The following is a 21,786-nucleotide window of genomic DNA, read 5'->3' on the forward strand; positions in this document are numbered from 1 at the left end:
CAGTCCTCTAGGTATCATTTAAAAATAAATGTAAGGATATAAGAACATGAGGAAAGATGTTAAGGAAGGGATAAGAAAACCAAGGAGGGAGTATGAGGAGAGAATCTCCAAATAATATTAACAAACTGTATTCTACAAATATATGGGTAAGAAGCGAATTGTTAATTTATATTAATTGAGAGAAGAGGCCACTGAGTTATTAGAGGATAATTGGAAATTGGCAGGCATAGGGAAATACCAATATGATGAAAGACTTGAAAAACTGGGGCTCTAAAGGAGATTAAGGAGTAATTTAGTTGTGTTGCTTAATGTTATGATGAGAGAGTAAACTGAAACAGATTATTCCTAGTAGTTGCACAGTTTAGATTGAGGGAGGCGGGTACAAAATTAAATTTGAGGGATATAGGACAGAGAGCAGGAGAAACATTTTTGCAGAGAGGATTTTGAAGCTGTGGAATGCATTACAGGAGCGAGGGATTGAAGCAGAGATCATGCCAACTTCTAAGAATTGGTTAGCTGGCTGGTGCATGGAAAAGGAGTAAAGGGATATGGCAACAGGATAGGCAAATGGACTTGGGACTGAAGCTCATGTGGAGGCTAAACACCAGTGTGCACTGATGAGTTGAACAGCTAATTTCTGTGTTGTTATTTCTAAGTAATACCCCATATCATTGCAAAGTATGTAAGATAGCTTGTCTATTGAAGAAATGCTGTAGGATAAAGCTTTATTATTGGCTTATTTTTTTAAAATATTGCATCTGTCTGGGATGCAATTACATTACCGCACAAAACAGTTTCGTGTGCATGTCATTTGTAAATGTGGTGGGACAACTCAATTATCAAGCATGCTAAAGTTGTGATACATCTGGCCCATTCTAAAAAGCTCTAGCACACAACTCCCTGTGTAATATGGTGTAACTCCAGCTCTTTTTTGTGAACATTTTATTCTCGTAACTGAGAAATGCTACACTGCCTCCAACAATTTATGTAAAAAAGAAGAATCCTCCTGCTCTCTGTCATAAACCTGTTCAATTTTCTCACTCTGTCTCCGTATTGAACATCTTCCTGACAGGTGTGAAATATGCACAATGTTAGGTGTCCCTCTATTTTGCTATACCACCTTGCCCGGACCAGTGTGAATTCTTGTACTTTTCACCCTCTGCATCTCCAAGATTGAGTTTGCTAATGTTAGATGGGCCAGTTTTGTACTGCGGGCATACACACCGCTTCATTTAAACTGACTCAATTGTTCTTTTGTTGTTATAGTGACCAGTCTTTTTACTGTATATAATATGAAATGATCAAACCACTGTGCACAAACTGGTCATTTTAAGAGAGCACAGGAAGCAAAGCCATTTGACACTGAATATCTTGCCGTAGTTGGTTAATAAAGCCATATTCTCTGAATTAACAGAAAAGTCTCCAACTAAAGGAAGGTCCAAATGATGTTGTGTTTAGTGTCACGACACAGTACCAGGGCACATGTCGTTGTGAAGGTACCATCTACCTCTGGAACTGGAATGACAAAATTGTTATTTCGGATATTGATGGAACAATTACAAGGTACGTGTTGATCTGATGTACCCCCAAGTGGTCATTAGTCATGTTTGAAGTAGAGACAATACGTTTTCTGAAAACAGACAATAGGATTCTGAGCAATTATTCGTTTTATACTTGTACAGATCTGATGCCTTGGGTCACATTTTACCTACGCTTGGTAAGGATTGGACGCATCAAGGCATCGCAAAACTATATCACAAAGTTAGCCAGTAAGTTTCGTAGTTACTTTTACAGATTCTGCAAATTGTTTCTTGGACCTTCCAGTGTATTTGTTTGTTTTTTATCTGTTTATAATCCATGCAGGCTATCACAGAAAATACCAGTACTGATCATTGAAGCATCTAAATACTACATACATGACCACTGCTTTTCTTCTATATTAATGAAATGGATTTGGGTGTACAGGGTGCAGTTTCAAAATTAACAGATGACATAAAACTTTGTTTTGTAAGCTGTGAGGAGGTTTGTGATTGTCTTCAGGAAGACATAGGCTGGTTACATGGTTGGACACATGACTGATTAAATGTAGTGCAAGGAAAGTGTGAAGTGATACATTTTGGGAGGAAGAACAAGAAGGGGGAATGTAAAATAAAGGATACAATTCTAAAGGGAATGCAGGAGCAAAGGAAGCTGGGGGTATGTGTGCATTGCAGGTTGAGAAAGTGGTTAATGAGGCATATGGGATCCTGGGTTTTATAAATAGAGGCTTGGAGTACAAAAGCATGGAGGTTATAGTGAGCCTTTCATGAAACACTGCTTTGCCTTACGCTGAAGCATTGTGTCCAATTCTGGAAATGAGAGTGATTCCAGGCATGAGAAACTTCAGTTACGTGGATGGATTGGAGAAGCTGGGGCTGTTCTCCTTGGTTGAGAGGACACTTGATAGAGGCTCAAAATCCTGAAGGGTCTGGACAGAGTAGTTAGGGCCAAATGTTCCCAATCGTGGAAGGGCCGAGAACCAGAGGACAGACTTAAAGGAAAGAATCAAAGGCAATTTGAGAAAAATCTTTTTTATGCATTTTAAGATCTGGTACGCACGAGCTGAGAGTGTAATCGAGGCGGATTGAATCATGGCTTTCAAAAGGGATTTGGATAATTATGAACTGGAAAATTGTAGAGCCACAGGGAAAAGGTGGGGGAGTTGGACTAGCTGAGTTGCTCTTGCATGCATATACACCGGGATGTATCCACGTGTGTATACATGGATAAATCACACAGATGTATCTGTGTGTGCTCACGCAAGCTTAAATAATGGTGAGTGCCTTTAGTTTTATCATTCTTTTGATAGCAAGTTCTGGCCTGTTATTTATGCTGCAACTGATGTGATCTGATGTGTGAGAGAAAAGAAAACGGAATGTTTAGAATACTTAATACGCGTGCGTGCATCTGCATCCACGTGTGTTTGTGTGTGTATATGTATGTTTACAATATGAGCTCTGAGTGCCCTGACACATGAGGGGCCTGCAATGTCTGGAGCCATATTGCAGCAAGTATCAGCATCTCCTGTAAGTGGAGAGAGAGCAGGAAAGAGTTCTGTAATAATGCTGCATTTAATACACTAGATGGTATGTGTTCCTAAGTAACTTGACTCCATTCCCTGTTTAAAAAAAAGCTTTCCTTAGTTTGAATTCTTCATGGTGAATGATGGCAATAGTGAAAATAAAACGTTTAATTGCATTTTGTACTTTCTGTATTAAATTATCTCTCAAGATAGACAGACATTCTTTAATCAAAACATAGAGCAGGAAATTAGAATGGTTTGTGTGGGTCGTAAGTGAGGAAATATTTGGATACCAGGAACAAAGATGATTATTTAATTCTTGTTGTGGTGACCTTGGGTCAAGATGTTTTTGAACATTGAATTTTGGCCTTGTAAATAAAGTGAATAGTTAAGTAAATATATCAAAATTTCCCTACCATAGCCTTATGTAGAGAATAAATTATAATGACAGAATTTTAGTGACATGAGCGCTGCATTACATGTGGGATTGGCTGGAAAGTGCACATCATGTATTGAGTTACAGTCATATAATCTCAGTGAAATTAATAAAACATTTGAGGAGCAATTCTTGAGAGAAATGCATTGTTCACATAGGTATGAAACAGGCTGAAAACCCAGCCTCAGGAACGCTGCTATATTCTTGTAACTTGTTCATCTCGTTAATGCCTGCTCAAATATGATTTTGCCAAATGAACATCAGTTGGAGTTTGGGATACTATCAATTCTTGGAACTGAGTTGAGGTTTGTGGCATTTCACGTAATGGAATTCCAAAAGAAAGGGTTGACTTGCGTTTATACAATGACTTGCAGACCTGCTGACATTTCAAAGTGTTTTACAGCCAGTGAAGTACATTTTAAGCGTAGTCACTGTTCTAATGTAGGAAACTTGGCAGCCGACTTGCACGTAACAAGCTCCCACTTGACAATGATCTGATACTTTTTTAATGATAACTGAGGGATAAATATTGGCCAGGGCATCAAGGATAATTCCCCCCTGAGTTATCTATTTCTTAACTCCATTTACCCAACTTGGTTCTGTAACCCTTAATATCTTTGCTGAACAAAAATCTATCAATCTTAGTTCTAAAAGTTTCAATTGACCAGCGTCCATAGCATTTAAGTGAGCAAATTCCAGATTTCCACTACCCTTTGTCATAAATTGCTTCTGATTTCACTTCTAAATGATTTTAAGATCGTGTCCTCTTGTTTTGCATTTCCCTATCAAATTCCTTAGTTTCCCAGGTCATGAATGAAGATCAACAAAACACAATGGCTGACTGTATAATCATTTGAGTGCTAAAAATATTTTAAATTCATTTGCAGAAATGGCTACAAGTTCCTGTATTGCTCAGCACGTGCTATTGGGATGGCTCACATGACTCGTGGATATTTGCACTGGGTTAATGAAAAGGGAACAGTGTTGCCGAAAGGCCCTTTGTTACTGTGTCCCAGTAGTGTGTTCTCAGCATTGCACAGGTAAGGTTCCTCTTATTGTTTTTAATTAATGTCCTGTTTTTCAGTTGCATTCTTAAGGTAAAATAGATCTTTTCAGCGATTGCAGTGACTATGAAGAGAATCAAGGCCCCATGAGAAGACCATATTTAACCTCTTCCTAACTAGTATTGAAAAGATTGCAAGTGGGTGTTGTTATTGCTGCCATAGTATCTGCTATTAATATCAGTTCAGACTGAACAGCTTACTTTCCCCCTTCAAATTTAATTTGAGTGCTAGAAGACTGATCGCTGAAGCTGAATAGATTTAGGTTTGTTAACCTGTAAATGGTTGAATGTTGTTCTTAATTAGATGCATTAATTCCATTAAAATTCTTACCTGTTGTACAGAAGCCAAATGTTAAAATGCAAGAGGCGACTCAGTGCAACTTTTTGATTATTAAAGTTTTGATTGTTGTAAGTTTTTTTTTATTTTGTCCAAAACCAACTTTTAATGGCCAAACTTCCACTCTGATCCTTCACAATTATAATTCTGTTTCATGTGTGTCCCTAAATTATTATCCCTAGTATACTCATTGATCATTTTTCATTTCAGAGAGGTAATTGAAAAGAAGCCAGAAAAGTTTAAGATCCAATGCCTAACAGACATCAGGAACCTCTTTTACCCGAATAAAGAGCCCTTCTATGCTGCTTTTGGAAACCGATCTAATGTAAGTCAAACCTCCATCCGCTGAACCACAAACACTGTGAAGCATGTCAGATTGTATGGCAGTAACCAAACAGAAGAGCCATATAAATTAAAGGTGCAATGCTTTATAAAAGCATAGCAATAAGCCTGGTAAATTTAGGAGAAATTGTGTGTGTGAGAGAGATTTTATTTCAAAGATACTTAAGTTTTTATGTTGGGTAGAGCTCTCTCTCTTGCTTTGTGTTTGTAAGTTATTCTGACTTTACTCCAGCAATTTTAGTTCTTGGTACAGTAATTTGGAGGAATGAGTTGTACAGAATGACTAGTCTTTTTTACTGCATGAGCTCTTAAGTACGCATGCAAAAATTCAAATGTCTCCTGAAATGGGTTATGTTAGACATGTAATTTTGAGTGAAATATTTTAATTATTTTAAAATTCTGCAACTTAACAATTATAAGGCATTAGAATAATCATCTATTCAAATTTGTTTTATACAATGCATGAAATAAAACCTTTGTAAGATATAAATGGTGAATTGCATGGCATAGAATTAACAGAAATGGAATGGTGGAAGAGACAGAAAATTTTGGAAACGCCCAGCAAGTCAGACAGCGTGTGTGGAGAGAGAAAATGTTGCCGATTCTGCTCTGTGACTTTTCACTAAGACTGGGAGATGTTTGAGGTGACCCACTTTTAAGCAAGTTAGAGTTAGGGAAAAGGATGGGAGGGAAACGGGTGAACAGAAAGAATAGAAGGAAGAGGTCAGGTGATAGGGAGATTGGGAGTGATTAAATGGCAAAAGTGAAGATCGTGCAAGGAAAAAGGAAGTGATAATAAGTATAGGGGTTGTAAATGATGACAGCAGAATAGCAAAGGGTGAGGGAAGCTCTGCAAATCTAGCAAAGAGAAGGGTCCTGAGGTTATCCTAGTCCTCAGGAATAATGTTGAACAGGTGATTAATGATGAATAAACTGAGTACGCGATAGTATCAGTTATCATCTGTCTCCTCTGTTATATCTGCCCAACTCATTTCCCTCATCCTCTGAATAAACTCCCCATCACACAGCCATCTCCTTCACTTTGAAAGCCTCAATCATTAGTTGTCGTAACATTTTGATCTGTTGTTTTTTTAAGTTCCTCCTTTCCCATCTCTAACCCTCCACTCTCATCTTGTAGCTCTCAAAAGATATAACCTTGTGTTAATTGCTCAGAGATGCCTCATATTTTTCTTCCCGATTACCTTGTCCCATTTGGCAATGCAGATACTGTGTAGTTTTCTACTCCTCCTAATCTTCCCCAATAAACTCAAGTGGTGTTTGAATGATGTTAGATTCATCTCCTGGAGTTGCTGCCTAGCTACTTTGCTCAAGAAATAATTTCCTAAGTGCTAGTGAAATGCAAAAAAATGCCCTACTAAACTGGAGGGCACAGTGTGATCCAGTATAACTGCTGGCATTGCAGTAAGACACTTCTTGGTCCACGTGCCATGTTTTATCTCTTCTGTTTCTGTTCTCAAGACGATGTCTATTTTCTATTTTGTTACTTATTTAAATGAGGAAGTTATCTTTGTTTTGAGTACTACATTTGAGTGAACATTGATTTATTTTGGGTGTCTGTTTATTTTTATATTAACAACACGCAAGTGGTGGATTTAGAAATTTCTGAAGGTGAATATTTGTGCTGAAGATATAAGATTCAATTTCTAGGGATACTTATGTCCCTTCCCCCCCGCCCCCCTGCCACAGCACCCACCACTGCACACCACCCTCTCCACCATCACCGCCGCCAACCCCCCCACCCCCCCGCCCCACTTTCTGCAAACAGCGATGCTGAAAATTTGATTTCCGGCCCTTTTTTTATGTGGTGCCTTTTCCAACATTTTGCAATAGATTCTTTAATTTCCATATCAATATTTTGCTTGTAATAGAGAATATGCTCTAGTGATAAGCTCTTTTGTGTTGCAAGACAGTGTTAAACTATTTTTTTTGCAGCTTCCTTTGCAAGGTTAAAAACAGATTTAACATTTGTTAACCATGTATAAAATTAGCCACTTCAACCAGTTTTTTGCAGCACTCCTTAGGGAATCCCAGCATCTCAAAATACAGTTGTTTCTTTTCTCTTAAATACTTACACGGCAAGAATGGTGGGTGAGACTGATTCCGGGGAGAAATGTTGTTCGCCTATTTTTTAAAACATTGAAATACGCTTGTGCGTGCGCACACTCCTCACTCTCTCCCTCTTGCTTTACTTCTCTCTCTCATGACAGAAGCATGGCTGTAGCAGAAGTTGTGTTCCATGTGTGGGTGTGCCAGGCAGTTCTGGCTGTTTGGAACTGACTTGTCACTATCAGCCTTAGCTTCCTCTCAGAACAAAAGTCACAGCAGGGACACAGGAGAACTCCAATAAGAGTCAGAACAGCTGGCATTGCAGGAAATCAGGAGCTTTCTCGACTTGTACTCGAGAAACCTCCTCTGTGCCTGTCTATTCTCAATTCTGAGGAAATTCCCTCAACGCATCATCATGGTGAATAGTTTTTTGGAAATATGTGATTTTGTTAGGGCTGTTTTTAATACTTGCTGTCAAGTATTTAACACCTCAGTTTTTTATGACCATTTAGTTATCCATTTGTATTATAATTTTTCCTACAAACTGCATTCTGAATTACTCACTTTCCAAGCGTGTGACAAATCATCAGAAACATTCAATCTGCAGCAATAGAACTGTATCATAGAAATGTAAGGAAAGCGCTACAAAATGATGTAAGACTATAAACACTTTTTTATTTCCCCCTCTCCACAGGATGTTTACTCTTATAAACAAGTTGGTGTCCCAATAAATAGAATTTTTACGGTCAATCCCAAAGGTGAATTAATACAAGAGCATGCAAAGACGAACGTATCATCGTGAGTGAATATTCCTTTCTTTAATTTATTAGAGACAAGTTGTGTTTTAAATAAATTGTTGATTACTTCAAATATTTTGCATATAGCATTTAGGTTCTTTACATTCAAGCACCAAGAAATATATTATTTTGCCTATCTTTTCATAAGCACTTGTTTCTACATTCTCACTGGACTCACTAAGCAGCATGCCTTTCTCAGATCTCTCCTATGTCATACTACTCTCCACTTCTTCTGCCTCTTGCCACCCTGAGTGACCTTGCCTTTTCTCACTCCCTGCCATCTGTCATAACTCCTGTGCAAACTCCTGTTTCCCACTCCATGCTCACTCTTTCTTTCTTTTTTATTCATTCATGGGATGTGGGCTTCGCTGGCTGGGTCAGCATTTATTGCCCATCCCTAGTTGCCCTTGAGAAGTTGGTGGTGAGCTGCCTTCTTGAACTGCTGTACTCCATATGGTGTGGGTACACCCACAGTGCTGTTAGGGAGGGAGTTCCAGGATATTGACCCAGCGACAGTGAAGGAACGGCGATATATTTCCAAGTCAGGATGGTGAGTGACTTGGAGAGGCACTTCCAGGTGGTGGTGTTCCCAAGTGTCTGCTGCCCTTGTCCTTCCAGATGGTAGAGGCTGTGGGTTTGGACGGTGCTGTCTCAGGATCCTTGGTGAATTCCTGCAGTGCATCTTGTAGATGGTACACACTGCTGCTACTGTGCATCGGTGGTGGAGGGAGTGAATGTTTGTGGATGTGGTGCCAATCAAGCGGGCTGTTTTGTCCTGGATGGTGTCAAGCTTCTTGAGTGTTGTACTCATCCAGGCAAGTGGGGAGTATTCCCTCACACTCCTGACTTGTATCTTGTAGATGGTGGACAGGCTTTGTGGAGTCAGGAAGTGAGTTACTTGTTGCATGATTCCTAGCCTCTGATCTGTTCTTGTAGCTACAGTATTTATATGGCTAGTCCGGTTCAGTTTCTGGTCAATGGTAACCCCCAGGATGTTGATAGTGAGGAATTCAGCGATGATAATGCCATTGAACATCAAGGGGTGATGGTTGGAATCTCTCTTGTTGGGGATAGTCATTGCCTGACACTTGTGTGGCATGAACATTATTTCCCACTTGTCAGCCTAAGCCTGGATATTGTCCAGGTCTTGCTGTATTTGAACATGGGTGGCTTAAGTATCTGAGGAGTCGCGAATGGTGCTGAACATTGCGCAATCATCAGCGAACGTCCCCACTTCTGACCTTATGATGGAAGGAAGGTCATTGCTGAAGCAGCTGAAGATGGTTTAGCCTAGGGACACTACCCTGAGGAACTCCTGCAGTGATGTCCTGGAGCTAAGGTGACTGACCTCCAACAGCCGCAGCCATCTTCCTTTGTGCTAGGTATGACTCCAACCAGTGGATAGTTTCCCCCCTGATTCCCATTGACTCATTTTGCTAGGGCTCCTTGATGCCACACTTTGTTAAATGAGGCCTTGATATCAGGGGCAGTCACTCTCATCTCACCTCCTGGAGTTAGCTCTTTTGTCCATGTTTGAACCAAGGCTATAATGAGGTCAGGAGCTGAGTGGCCCTGGTGGAACCCAAACTGGGCGTCAGTGAGCAGGTTATTGCTAAGCAAGTGCTGCTTGACAGCACTGTTGATGACCCCTTCCATTACTTTACTGATGATCACAAGTAGACTGATAGGGTGGTAATTGGCCAGGTTGGATTTGTCCTGTGTTTTGTGTGCAGGACATACCTGGACAATTTTCCACATAGCCAGTGTTGTATCTGTACTGGAACAGCTTGGCTAGTGGCACGGCAAGTTCAGAAGCACAAGTCTTCAGTACTATTGCTGGAATATTGTCAGGACCTATACCCTTTGCAGCATCCAGTGCCTTTAGCTGTTCCTTGATATCACGTGGAATGAATCGGATTGACTGAAGACTGGCATCTGTGATACTGGGGATCTCTGAAGAAGGCCGAGATGGATTATCCACTTGACATTTCTGGCTGAAGATTGTAGCAAATGCTTCAGCCTTATCTTCTGCACTGGTGTGCTAGGCTCCTCCTCCGTTGAGGATGGGGATATTTGTGGAGCCTCCTCCTCCAGTGAGTTGTGTAATTATCCACCACCATTCATGGCTGGATGTGGCAAGACTGCAGAACTTAGATCTGATCTGTTGGTTGTGGGATTGGTTAGCTCTGTCCATCATTTGTATGCCAAACAGCATAAGCAGCGAGTAGTCCTGCTTTATAGCTTCACCAGGTTGACACCTCATTTTTAGGTATGCCTGGTGCTGCTCCTGGCATGGCCTCCTGCGCTCTTCATTGAACCAGTGCTAAACCTCTGGCTTGATGTAGTGGTAGAGTGGGGGATATGCTGGACGATGAGGTTACAGGCTGTGTTCAAATCCAGTTCTGCTGATGACTCACAGCGCCTCATGGATGCCCAGTCTGGATTTGCTGGACCTGTTCAAAATCTATCCCATTTAGCTTGTGATAGTGCCACACAACACGATGGAGGGTATCCTCAATATGAAGGCGGGACTTCGTCTCCACAACAAATGTGCGGTGGTCACTCCTATCAATACTGTCTGTATTCCTTCCTCTTCTCCTGTTCCATTTGTTCCCACCATTTAACTCAGATGTGCCAGTCCTCACCAGATTGCTCACGCACATTAAGCTTGTCACTCACATGACACCTTATGTAACAAACATGGGAATAATCCATCCCTATGAAAGAAAACACATCTTCTAAAGTGACATATTTAGGAATGTGATATTCCTAGTGATCAGCTTTGTATGGCAGGAGCGCTGATTGAACAATTGTGGGGTTTGTGGGGCTGGGGTGGTGGTGGAAGGGTAGACTCACGGATCACTTGATTTCCAGCAATTGAAATTAATAGATGGAAAGTCGGCAATCGGATATTCTGGTAAATACTCCTTTTCACGTGAAAGGAGCCACCAGAACCCCATTGTAAAATATGCACCTATTCCCTAATACTCCTCCTGATACTCCATGTTGGTGAGTGTTTTAACTGTAAATATAATCCTGCCCTCCATCCCAGCACACAGTCTATACAGATCAAACAAATCTTTTTATATATGTACAAAATACTCCCTATGCCTTTTTCTGAATATACATTCCAACAAATTCTCTATCAATACATAAATCCATTAACATTATAAAGATAGTGTATGTGTGTGTGTGTGTGTGTATATATATATATATTTATATATATATATAAATATATTTTTATATATATATATATATATATATATATATATATGCAAATGCTGTTTAAAATCTAAATAGTGCAAAAGTGCATGCTCTGGTACCAAATTCAAAATAAAGTCCAAGTATATAAAGATCATATTTGAGCTTTCATGTAAAGGGCCCAAATCAATTTGCAGTTTCAACTGTATTTATGCTCAACTATCCTCTGTGGGTGAGCTTTGCTGAGCCCTTTAGATATTGAGCTTCTCAGCAAAAAGAGATCTAACAGCAAAAAATTAGAAGTGACTTATTTTATCCTGCTAAATACATCTCCGTCTGTTGAGATGGAGCAAATCTACAGCCCAGATAATCCCATTCTTTCAACTGAAGGCGAAAGCATAGAGTTAGCTAGACACTGATAAAAGATGATACATGGGTAAAATGGCACCAGACAAATTAAGCACAAGCAGGAACATATTTATAGCTTGTGTTTCAAAGCCAACATTTAAATCATGGCTTCTCTATTTTAAAATTGTGATTTCTGAAGTTGCAATTTGCTCCGCCTCACATTGTCTCAGAACGAAGTCATTCTGAATAGTGAGTGTGAATTTGTATTTAAAGTAACTGCATCATAAGATTTAAAAAATGTACAATTGGTCAGTGCTTCCTGATCAGGGACTGAGAACTATTTTATGGCCTGTACAAGAGTTTGGAAGTTGGATTTTTTTAAGTATGAAGTGAGGCTTTTAAGGTGAATTTAGATAAGCACATGAGGTAGAAAGGAAAAGAAGGATGTGGCATTGGGTTTAGATGAAGAAGGACTAGAAATGCGGCTCATATATATAAACACTGACATAGATCTATTGGGCCAAATGACCTATTTCTAAGCTGTAAATACTTTGTGGAAGCAAAATATGGAATGAAGGCACATCTAGGATATTTTATAAATGTAATATTCTTAATATACACAGCTGTTGGTCATCCCATTATAGTCTGATCTTCCTGGTGCTTGATCCTTTTCACCAACCTCCACCTATGACTGGATAATAATTGTTTAATTTCTAGATATTCATAAATTCTCGGGTACGAATACATATTTTTAATTTAAATATCATCAAAATATTCATCAGAATGAAATGGTAGAACTCAACCTACGTCTTTAGCAAATATTCATTCTACTGTAATTAAGTTTAAGCTTCATATTTGAGTAAGCACTGATCCCTTGAGAGTAGCAAACATTAATACTGGATTTTGACACGCCATCCCCTATAAACATTAATCAGTCTAATACTCTCATCTGAATAAAACATTGGTGTGTTGGTTGACAGAGTCACCATTGGATCAGAAAAGAATAGGATGCAATGCTAATTGCCAACTCAAAACTGCATTCTTCACAGCTAGGCTTTCAAGGTTGGGACTAATGTTCCTCATTTGGAATCCAACTTGTATATGGTATTGGGGCTACCAGGAGATGGGATAGCCAAATGAAAATGCACCACAGAACAGACCAGGAAAATCTTGACTGACTGTCATTTTTGACTTTACCTTTTTACCACCCAACACCCGTAATTCTCAGAACAGAGGCATAACCTGCACATGGTCTTACTGAGGCACATGCTACATAAACTGATTTATAATATACTACTTTTGGAAGCATGTACAGAGAAACAAGACACTAAATTTTCTGCTTACAACACCTAAATGTTTTAATATGATGGTGTAATTAGGTTATATAAAAATATATTTTTTCTTTTTCCAGTTACGTAAGGCTGAGCGAAATAGTTGATCATGTGTTCCCTCTGCTAAAGAGAGAGCATTCCTCCGACTTCCCTTGTTCAGATACCTACAGTCAGTTCACATTCTGGAGAGAGCAGCTGCCAACAGTGGAAAATCAAGACCTTAAAGTATATCAGGATTAAACACTACTGCACATTGTAAAATGATTTTTATTCCTTTTAAGTGCTAGCAGCCATTGCTCATTGTTGTAAGCTGAAAGTAATGTAGGAAAGCTGCTATCCTATCGCTGAGCATTTTACTCCAACTGTCCTTTATGTAAGGATTTTGATACAGGTTAAGAGTGAAGTCACTTAATAAAGGTGTGTTGCATTTTGAGCACTAGATTTCTTGGGGGGAAAGAAACAACTTTTGTTGTTCACATTTTCTGTACGCATGTTCCAAGTTGTTACCACAGCTACTTCAAGATCATTGTCTGCTCCTAAACGCTCATTTTGTGATCTTCAACCAGATTCATTAATTTTTTCTTCAACAAATGGATTACTATTTATGATATGCATTGATTAAAGTTCGAGTTGCTCTCGATGCAGCTTGCATAATGCCCCAGTAAACACTGCACTTTCAAAGGCTAAAGTAGCTTAATCACTAGTCTCCACCAGATATTTTTCTCCCACACACTTCCACACCTTTTTCTCTCACAAGGGCAGTAACTCCTGCTGGGCTAAAGTTTTGCGGCTGCTATTTGCGTGCGTTCACAGCATCTCCGTCTTTGCATCTCAGCGGATGGTTGACGATCAAGTGCAAAAACCTCGGACACATTTCCCTAACTAGAGAACACTGAAGCTAATTGATATATATATATATATATATATATATATATGTACATATACACACGTCCCTGGCCTGCGTATTTGCTCACTAAGCTACCAAGAGATTACTGATGCATTATTAAGACTGTAAACTATTATTTGATCTAGACATTGCTCTGAGGGGGCAGGGTTTTTAATTAATGAATCCAATTATTGTACCTTCTAATAATTGCTTTAATTTTCTGGAGATGAGATAGTAAATAGCTTATGTTACTGATGTCAATTCTTATATATTTTTTCCCCATAGATGTTTTTATATTCCGTATAATAGTTGGAACACAGCCTATATTTTCCAAAAGCAAAATACTGTGGGTGCTGGAAATCTGGAATACAAATGAAAAAGCTGAAAATGCTCAGCAGGTCAGGCAGCGTCTGTGGAGAGGGTAACAGGGTTAATGCTTTAGATTGATGAGTTCTGATTTAAAGGTCATCGATCTGAAACATTATCTCTCTCCTCAGATGCTGCCAGAGCTGCTGAGCATATTCCTGCACTTTAGGCTATAAAATCAATATTTTCCCTTCGATGTAAGGCTGCAGGTGCCACTTCTATCAGTACAGTTGGATTGCAGGCTTGTTGCATGTTTTAGTAATTTGGGATTACTGCCCTTTTGTGCAGCTTTTGTGCTCCCTGACCCAAGCCAAGGGCTGCAATGTGGCATTTGGAGGATGAACTGCATCAAGCTCCTCCAACCATCTGGGTCCAGTATATGTCCAACAATCCAAATGTAAATTTTACAAATCTGGAAATGGCTTCAGCTGTGTGCAAAGAAACATTTTAAGATATTATTTACCTAGAAAGGAAAATCTTGTATCTCAATAGACAATGTAAAATTAAATGAGTTTCTTCCACTTAAATGTATTATTTCCACACAAAAACCCTTTAAACTTTAATTCAGGGGTAGTACTAACTCATCTCATTGAGGAGGGGAGATGTAAAATGAGTCAACAAAAATGAGCTCTGTAAAGCAGAAGTACAATGCATCCATAATTGAATATTTTGTATTTTAACTTTCATTTTCTGATACCATGGTCACAAACTTGGAAAGTGTCATTCCTGTGGTGCATGCCTTTTTCTCTTTAGCTGTAAATAAAATGGGGGAAAATCAGGCCCAGAGCATATGTAAAGAGTATTTTCTTTCTATGAAAGATAGACAATTGAAGTTTTGTTTTCAAATCTGTTATGTTTTGTTACAACTAGTACAATTATCAGACAACCACTGTGTAATGAATTGCATTGTTACTGTAGGTAAAATAATGTTACATCATGTAGATAAGACTGTCAATAAAATCAAAATATTAAAATGTACAAGACTGTGTCTACCACTGGTTCTACAGCACCCCTATATTTAACAGTAACCTTTATATGTAGAAAAATGTCCTGGAAGTTTAAGGAAAAATGGACACTGAGCCATAGATGATGAATTAGGAGAGTTGATCAATAGTCAAAGATATACATTTTAACGAGTTTCTTCAAGGAGAAGGTGGTGGAAAGGCAGAGGATTGTTTAGACTGGGGTTCCAATGATAAGCAAAGGGTAGGGAGGGATGTACAAGAAACAAAATCGGAAGAATGGAAGAGTTCAGAGGGGGTTGAAATAGCGTGGAGTGAGGACTTGAAGTACAGGGGAGTATCCGTTATCTGAAATCCTCGAGGCTGATTGCATTTTGGATTTCAGATAATTCTGTTTTGGATACTGTGTATAGGACTAGGCCTACTTGCATTACAATAGCCTAAATCTAGTTTAAAGTAAAAATGGCTAGAAAAATAAGAGGTGCCATTAAATCATAAACACAGGGTACCTGGAGACCTCTATCAACCAGACTTTCCCATGCTAAAGGTCAGGCGTGGCTGGCAATGTTCATGTTGGTTGGGTCATGTGGGACTTGCCACGCTATAGGTCAATGAGGTTCAAAAAAAGTGCAGTTTATGAATGTTTGGTTTTTGGATTTACAGATAAAGGATACTCTACCTGTAATTTAAATAAATTTTAAATTTGAGCCTTTGGGGAACCAGAAGCCAGTGTAGGACAGTACGAACTTGGATGATTGGGTAGGAATTGTTGCAGGATCGGATACAGGCCAAAGAATTTTAGATGGACTGAAGATCTCAGAATCGGGAAGATGGGGAAGCTGGTGGAGAGCGCTGGAGTAATTGCGTCTGGTGGTGATCAAAGCATTAATGAGCTTCAGCAGCTGATAAAACTGATATGTGGACAGAGGAAAGTGATACGGAGATGGAAGTAGGCAGAAGGAATGTGGGGTTAGAAACTCTGCTTGGGTTGACCATAATTCTGAGTCTGGTTTAGAATAAGACAGTGGTCAGGGAAGTGGTGGCGTTGTTAGCAATGGTGAGGTGTCTTGGGTGGGGTTCTAAGATGGTAATTTTGTTTTTTCCAATGTATAGCTGGGGAAAATTATCCTTGTTGTTTAGATTGGATGTTGGACAAACAAGCCTGACAGTATTGAAGTACGAAAAGAATCGAGAGCGGTGAGGAAGAGCTGGATGTTGTTGACGGACATCTTCGAGTTGGCCCTATGGGCTGGATTTTGCACTCTTGGGTGGGGAGCGGGGGAAGTAAAATCCAGCAGGTGGACTTCCTGCTGCTTACTCATCCTCCCCTGACCCCTCTGGAGTTAAACAGCAGCAGGGAAGGTGTCGGGTGGCCTGCCTGCCCTTGATCCTATTGACACTCTTATGTGGCCTGTTAAGGGCCTCATTTTCATTCCTGAGATGGGGGAGGCCTATGCCATGCAGGAAGCCTGGCAGCTTTAGCTGCACGGGTTAGTGTCATTGCAAAGGGCCAGGGGGACCTGCTCTGTGGATTTCCAGGGCCCACTGGAGGCACTTCCCCCTGGCTTCTTGAACCTAGCCCTCCAACTCCCTTCGATGAGACCTCCAACTCCAGACTTAGACCTGGGCTCCTCAGTGTGATGGAACTACCTGTAGTCCCGGCATTGGCCATCGCTCCCAGCTAGAACTGCTGAGACTATGGAGCTGCCAGCTAATCAACTTGCTCCTGAGATGATGGTGGAAGTCTTGCCTGAAAGAAATTAACGCCACCCTCAGCATTGGAAATTACCTTGGCGGGGTGGGGTGGGGGGGTGGGGGGGTGTGGGTGGTGGTATGGGGGTAGCTGCCTGATTTGTGGGCAGGCTTTCCCCTGTGACATGTTAGACGTGGAAGCAGGGACCATGGTACCTCCAAACTCCGGCCTTGTGTGTGTTGATGATGGTTTCAAAATAAAGACAAGGGAGAGGGGAGTGTCAAGGATAGATTCTTAGAGCATCTCATCCAAACAACTTGGGATTGCTCTGAAGGGACTATGATACTGGACTGATATACCAGAGAGCCAGGCTAATGCTCTGGGATATTGTTTCAAACTCCACCACGGCAGCCGGTGGAACTTAACTTTAATTAAAATTAAAGATTCAGCAGCCTGGACATTATCAGCATGGGAATACCTCAATTACCTCCACAATGCTTTCAGACAGTACATTCCTAATGGATAGTGTCAAGCTCCTTGAGTGTTGCTGGAGCTGCACTCAAGGCAAATGGAGAGTATTCCATCACACCCCTGACATGCCTTATAAGTTCATAAGAAATAGGAGCAGGAGTAGGCCATTTGGCTCCTTGAGCCTGCTTCCCCATTCATAAGATTATATCTGATCCGATTGTGGCCTTCGCTCCACTTTCCTGCCTGCCCCTCCATAGATATGTGCTAGCAAACTGAAGTCCAATGGATTGAGGAGGAAAGCTCCCCGCTGGTAGGAGTCATATCTTGCACAGAAGTTGATAATTGTGGTTGTTTGAAGCCAATCTTTTCAGACCAGGACGTCGTTACAGGAGTTCCTCAGGGCAGTGTCCTGGGCCCAACTATCTGCAGCTGCTTCATCAATGACCTTCCCTCTATCATAAGCCAGAAGTGTCGATGCTCACTAATGTTTGCACCATACTCAGTTCAGTTAACAACTCATATATTGAAGTAGCCTGTGCCTGTATGCAGCAGGACCGGGGCCATGTTTAGATTTGGGCTGATAAGCGGCATGTAGTATTTGTGCCGCACCAATGAAATTCTAGCCATCTCCCCTTGACATTCAATGGTATTACCATAGCCTTCAAGATCTTGTGTGGCACCATTGTAGTAAAAGAGGTTACTTATATCTGTGTGATATGCTAATAAGTGATGCAACATCACATGATCTTGCTCTTTTGTTGAACTTCATTGCAAGGTGAAGTCGCAGTGAGTTGTTTCTTAATAAATTTAGTGTTTTCCTTACCTCAGCAGATTCTGTATATAAATATTCTGTACTAGCTGAGACCAAGGGCTCAGATTTGCACTAAGTGCAATAGTGGGTGGGTAAAATGATGTTTTATCCACTGGCCGCAATGGTGGGTTTTCACACCGTTTAATCCCAAATCCACTATGTTAGTTATGCGTTCCTGGGAAACACGCCATTCCAGGGCGGGTGGACTCTTGTTCGCCTGCCTGTCATCACTTCGCTGCTTCATCACGCTGGACGTCATATTTAAAATCCAGCCACTCTGGCTGCAAGATGGGCCGTGGCATCACCAATACAGCATGACAGGCAGTAGCAGCAGTGGTCTGCTGTACAGAAGAGATTCGCCTTCCAATGCAGATAGAGGATGAATGATTTCATCCATGCAGCCAGGGTTTGGCAACCATCTCATCACTCTAAACTCGCACACTCAAGCCCATCACACATTCACTGGCATCTCACTCACTGCCAGCTCAAGTGACATCACTCCCCATTCTCTCACGCATACCCTCACATGTCCATCTGGCCTCATCTCCTCTGGAGTCTGCCTCCTCAGTGCTCACCATCTTGAGGCCATTTGCACAAATCAACATGTGCCCAAACTCTCTCACCCTGAGTTACCCTCCTTCCCCAGTACACCTCTCATCCTGCAGCCTCTTCCCCTCTTTCCCCAAGCAAGACCTTGTCCTGCAGCCATTAAAAATCCACTCAAACATGGCTGATCTGGTAGGTAGAGACTTGACCTGAGCCCCCTTAAAAGTGCTGTTTGTGAAGCCTGGCACTGATGACTGCGAGTGTTGACCGATGTAAGGTAGGTAAACAAACCTTGAAGTCCTGAGTAACGTGTAGCCTGCCAGGTGCATGTCACTTATGTGCTGCTGTGAAACACGTTGGCATGTATTCCTGCTGATGTAGGCTGATGATCTAGTGGTGGGGGGAGTTGGGTGGATGAGGCCGGTTGGCTGGCCTTATAATGATATGGTGATGTATTACAGTGAGGTTCCCAATGTCTGATGGTGGGAAATGCGGCCCGCCACCGGCGAACAGAGTGGATGATTGCAAACCAGTTTCACAATGTTGTGAAACCGATTTTTGGCCTTCTCGCCACATTGTCTGCTCATGCCACCGAACATGCCCGATACTGGCAGGCATGGAAAATCCCGGCCCATGGATATCATACCATTAACACGAAGCTTAACTGGACCAACCAAATAAAAAACAAATAAACACTATGACTACAAGAGCAGGTCAGAGGCAGGGAGTTCTGTGGTGTGTAACTCACCTCCTGACCTCCCAAAGCCTGTCCATCCTCCATAAGGCACAAGTCAGGAGTATGATGGAATACTCTCCACTTGCCTGAATGGGTGCAGCTCCAACAACACTCAAGCAACTCAACACCATACAGGACAAAGCAGCCTACTTGATTGGCACCGCAATCACCACCTTACACAAGCACTTCCTCCATCACCAGTTCACAGTGGCAGCATTGTGTACCTGTTAGAAAATGGAGACAGTTTAAGTAAGTTATATATGCATTTATGGGTGTTAGGAATGAGTTTTAGCTTTAAAGTTTAAGTTTGATTTGTATTTCTGTATTTGTGTGTTAAGAAACAGTCAAGTTGAGTTTTTGTTTCACTTTAAAAGGTGTATTTCTAATGAGTTTTTTTACAACTGCTGAAGAGAAGTTAAAGCAAACAGAGAAGTAGAATAAACTATGCTGTTGCCAAGCAACAATGATCCAGAGAGGGAGACCCACCCACATACACAAAGCAAAAAACAGCAGCTTGAGTACAGTTGGAAGAAGATGCCAGGATAGGCAGGACATGAAAAGGGACCGATAGAAAGTTCCAAACTAAAGAAGAAAGTCCCCAAATCCAGTGGAGTGGAACAGGAAAAAGTCCCAAGAAGGCCATCTAGTCAAAGGAAGGACAGGAACCTGGAAAAGGTCCTGTTAAGTGAAATTAAGAGTGAGGAGCAGATGAAGGCTCCAAGTTTCAAGCTTAGAGAGATGATAGCTTCAGGAAGCAGATTCAAAGCGATATAGGCTTGTGAGAAGTCAGAAGGTCCAAAGAGATGCCTGTAACTCTTTGCTGTAGGCATACGAAGCAGTGGTGTACTGTTGACAGCTGAGTCGGTGACAGAGAGTGTGTGGAAGAAAGCTTAATTGCTTGTGGTGACCCAAGGGCGAGGCATAACAGAAGGAGAGTTCAAAACCCTGGAGGTGAGCCCTTGTGGAAGGTGTCTGAGAAAAAGCATCAGTTTGGGAGTAAATTCCAAAGCAAGTTCCTGGAAAGTGGAGACTGGAAACCCTCATGTGAAAGATGGAGTTCAGTGAGACTGGTTGGTTCACAGTGTGACAAACATCTGGGTGTAGCTGATTCATAGCATCTGTTACTTGGTTTCAGAGTGTGTCGTGCCTTACCAGAGGTCACCAAATGGTTCAGATGGACTGTGTACTTACTGTGAACATTGGAGTATAAGATAGCTTCTGTAACTTGTGTTATCCTTACAAATCTGTATATATCTGTAAAGGTATAGTTGTGGGTGAAGGAGTATTATAATATAATTCATCTTTGCTTGTTTAATAAATGTTTTATTCTTTTGTTAAAAGTTAGTTATCTGACTCTGGTGACTCTGTTCAGTAGCCACCCTCCATATATCTAAACAAAAAATAAAAGTTACGATCGATCGAGCCAGGTTCCAATCTGGGATCAGGCTTGCTCAGTGGTAACGTCAGCTGGGATCATAACATACCATATACAAGATGCACTGCAGCAACTGGCCAAGGTTCCTTTGACAGCATCTTCCAAACCCATGATCTCTACCACCTAGACGGTGAAGGACGGCAAGTGCATGGGAGTGCCGTCACCTCCAAGTTACCTTCCTTGGAAATACGTTGTTTTTCCTTCATTGTGGCTTCATCAGAATCCTGGAACTCCCTCCCTAACAACATTTTTTGTCTACCTTCATCACAAGGACTGCAGTGGTTCAGGAAGATGGCTCACCACCACCTGCTTAGGGGTAATTAGGGATGAAGAATAAATGAGTGATGCCCAGGGCCTGTGAATAAATAAAAAATATATACATTCCCCATTCTCAAAAATCCTGTAAAAAGTTTAATCCCACTGTTCATAGTATAATAAGCACGATCTATTCCTTGATAGTTTGGTGGTAAATGATTATGCAACCAAACATTGGCATATCATTGGATAAGCCAATTGCATGCATATCTTCCAGTGATCTAAGTGCTCTAAATAAGGTAAAGCTTGATATTAGCCATGTTTGGGCCTGAATGAACCCAAATATTTATCCCTGGAGAGTTTCATTTCAGAAGATAATATTAAACATAATAAATTTAATCCTTTAAATAAAATAATAATAACCACACAAAGTCATTTTGCTTAGAAACCCACGTAGGCGACTAATTGGACAGCTCACTTTCTGAATTGACAAATATCTCAATTCCACAAAAAAAATCAGCATTTCATATCAGGGTAGCAGCCAAAAAGTCTAATCTTTTTAATAAAAACTAATACATATTGTTTAATACAACACTACATAAAACAAATATTACACAATTGCATTGCATTAGCTGAGCATTA

The 21,786-nt window shown here is 40.8% G+C and overlaps 1 protein-coding gene across 5 annotated transcripts in view; it reads left to right on the forward strand.

Moving 5' to 3' along the window:
* lpin1a (lipin 1a) overlaps window positions 1-15,210 on the forward strand; it is an 80,383-nt gene extending 65,173 nt beyond the window's left edge. For 4 of the 5 annotated variants that reach the window (XM_041188273.1, XM_041188272.1, XM_041188275.1 and 1 more), the window contains 6 exons: window positions 1,415-1,563; window positions 1,683-1,769; window positions 4,385-4,537; window positions 5,108-5,222; window positions 8,001-8,104; window positions 13,064-15,210. In XM_041188273.1, coding sequence (XP_041044207.1) covers window positions 1,415-1,563; window positions 1,683-1,769; window positions 4,385-4,537; window positions 5,108-5,222; window positions 8,001-8,104; window positions 13,064-13,223 — 768 coding nt within the window. In that variant the 3' untranslated portion in view covers window positions 13,224-15,210. Of the gene's footprint in view, window positions 1-1,414; window positions 1,564-1,682; window positions 1,770-4,384; window positions 4,538-5,107; window positions 5,223-8,000; window positions 8,109-13,063 lie in introns of those variants that run through there. The other variant, XM_041188276.1, reaches the window with a different exon arrangement.
* The last annotated feature ends 6,576 nt before the right edge of the window (window positions 15,211-21,786 follow it).

This window comes from Carcharodon carcharias, chromosome 5 (genome assembly GCF_017639515.1).
Source record: "Carcharodon carcharias isolate sCarCar2 chromosome 5, sCarCar2.pri, whole genome shotgun sequence".
NCBI classification, from domain to species: Eukaryota; Metazoa; Chordata; class Chondrichthyes; order Lamniformes; family Lamnidae; genus Carcharodon; species Carcharodon carcharias.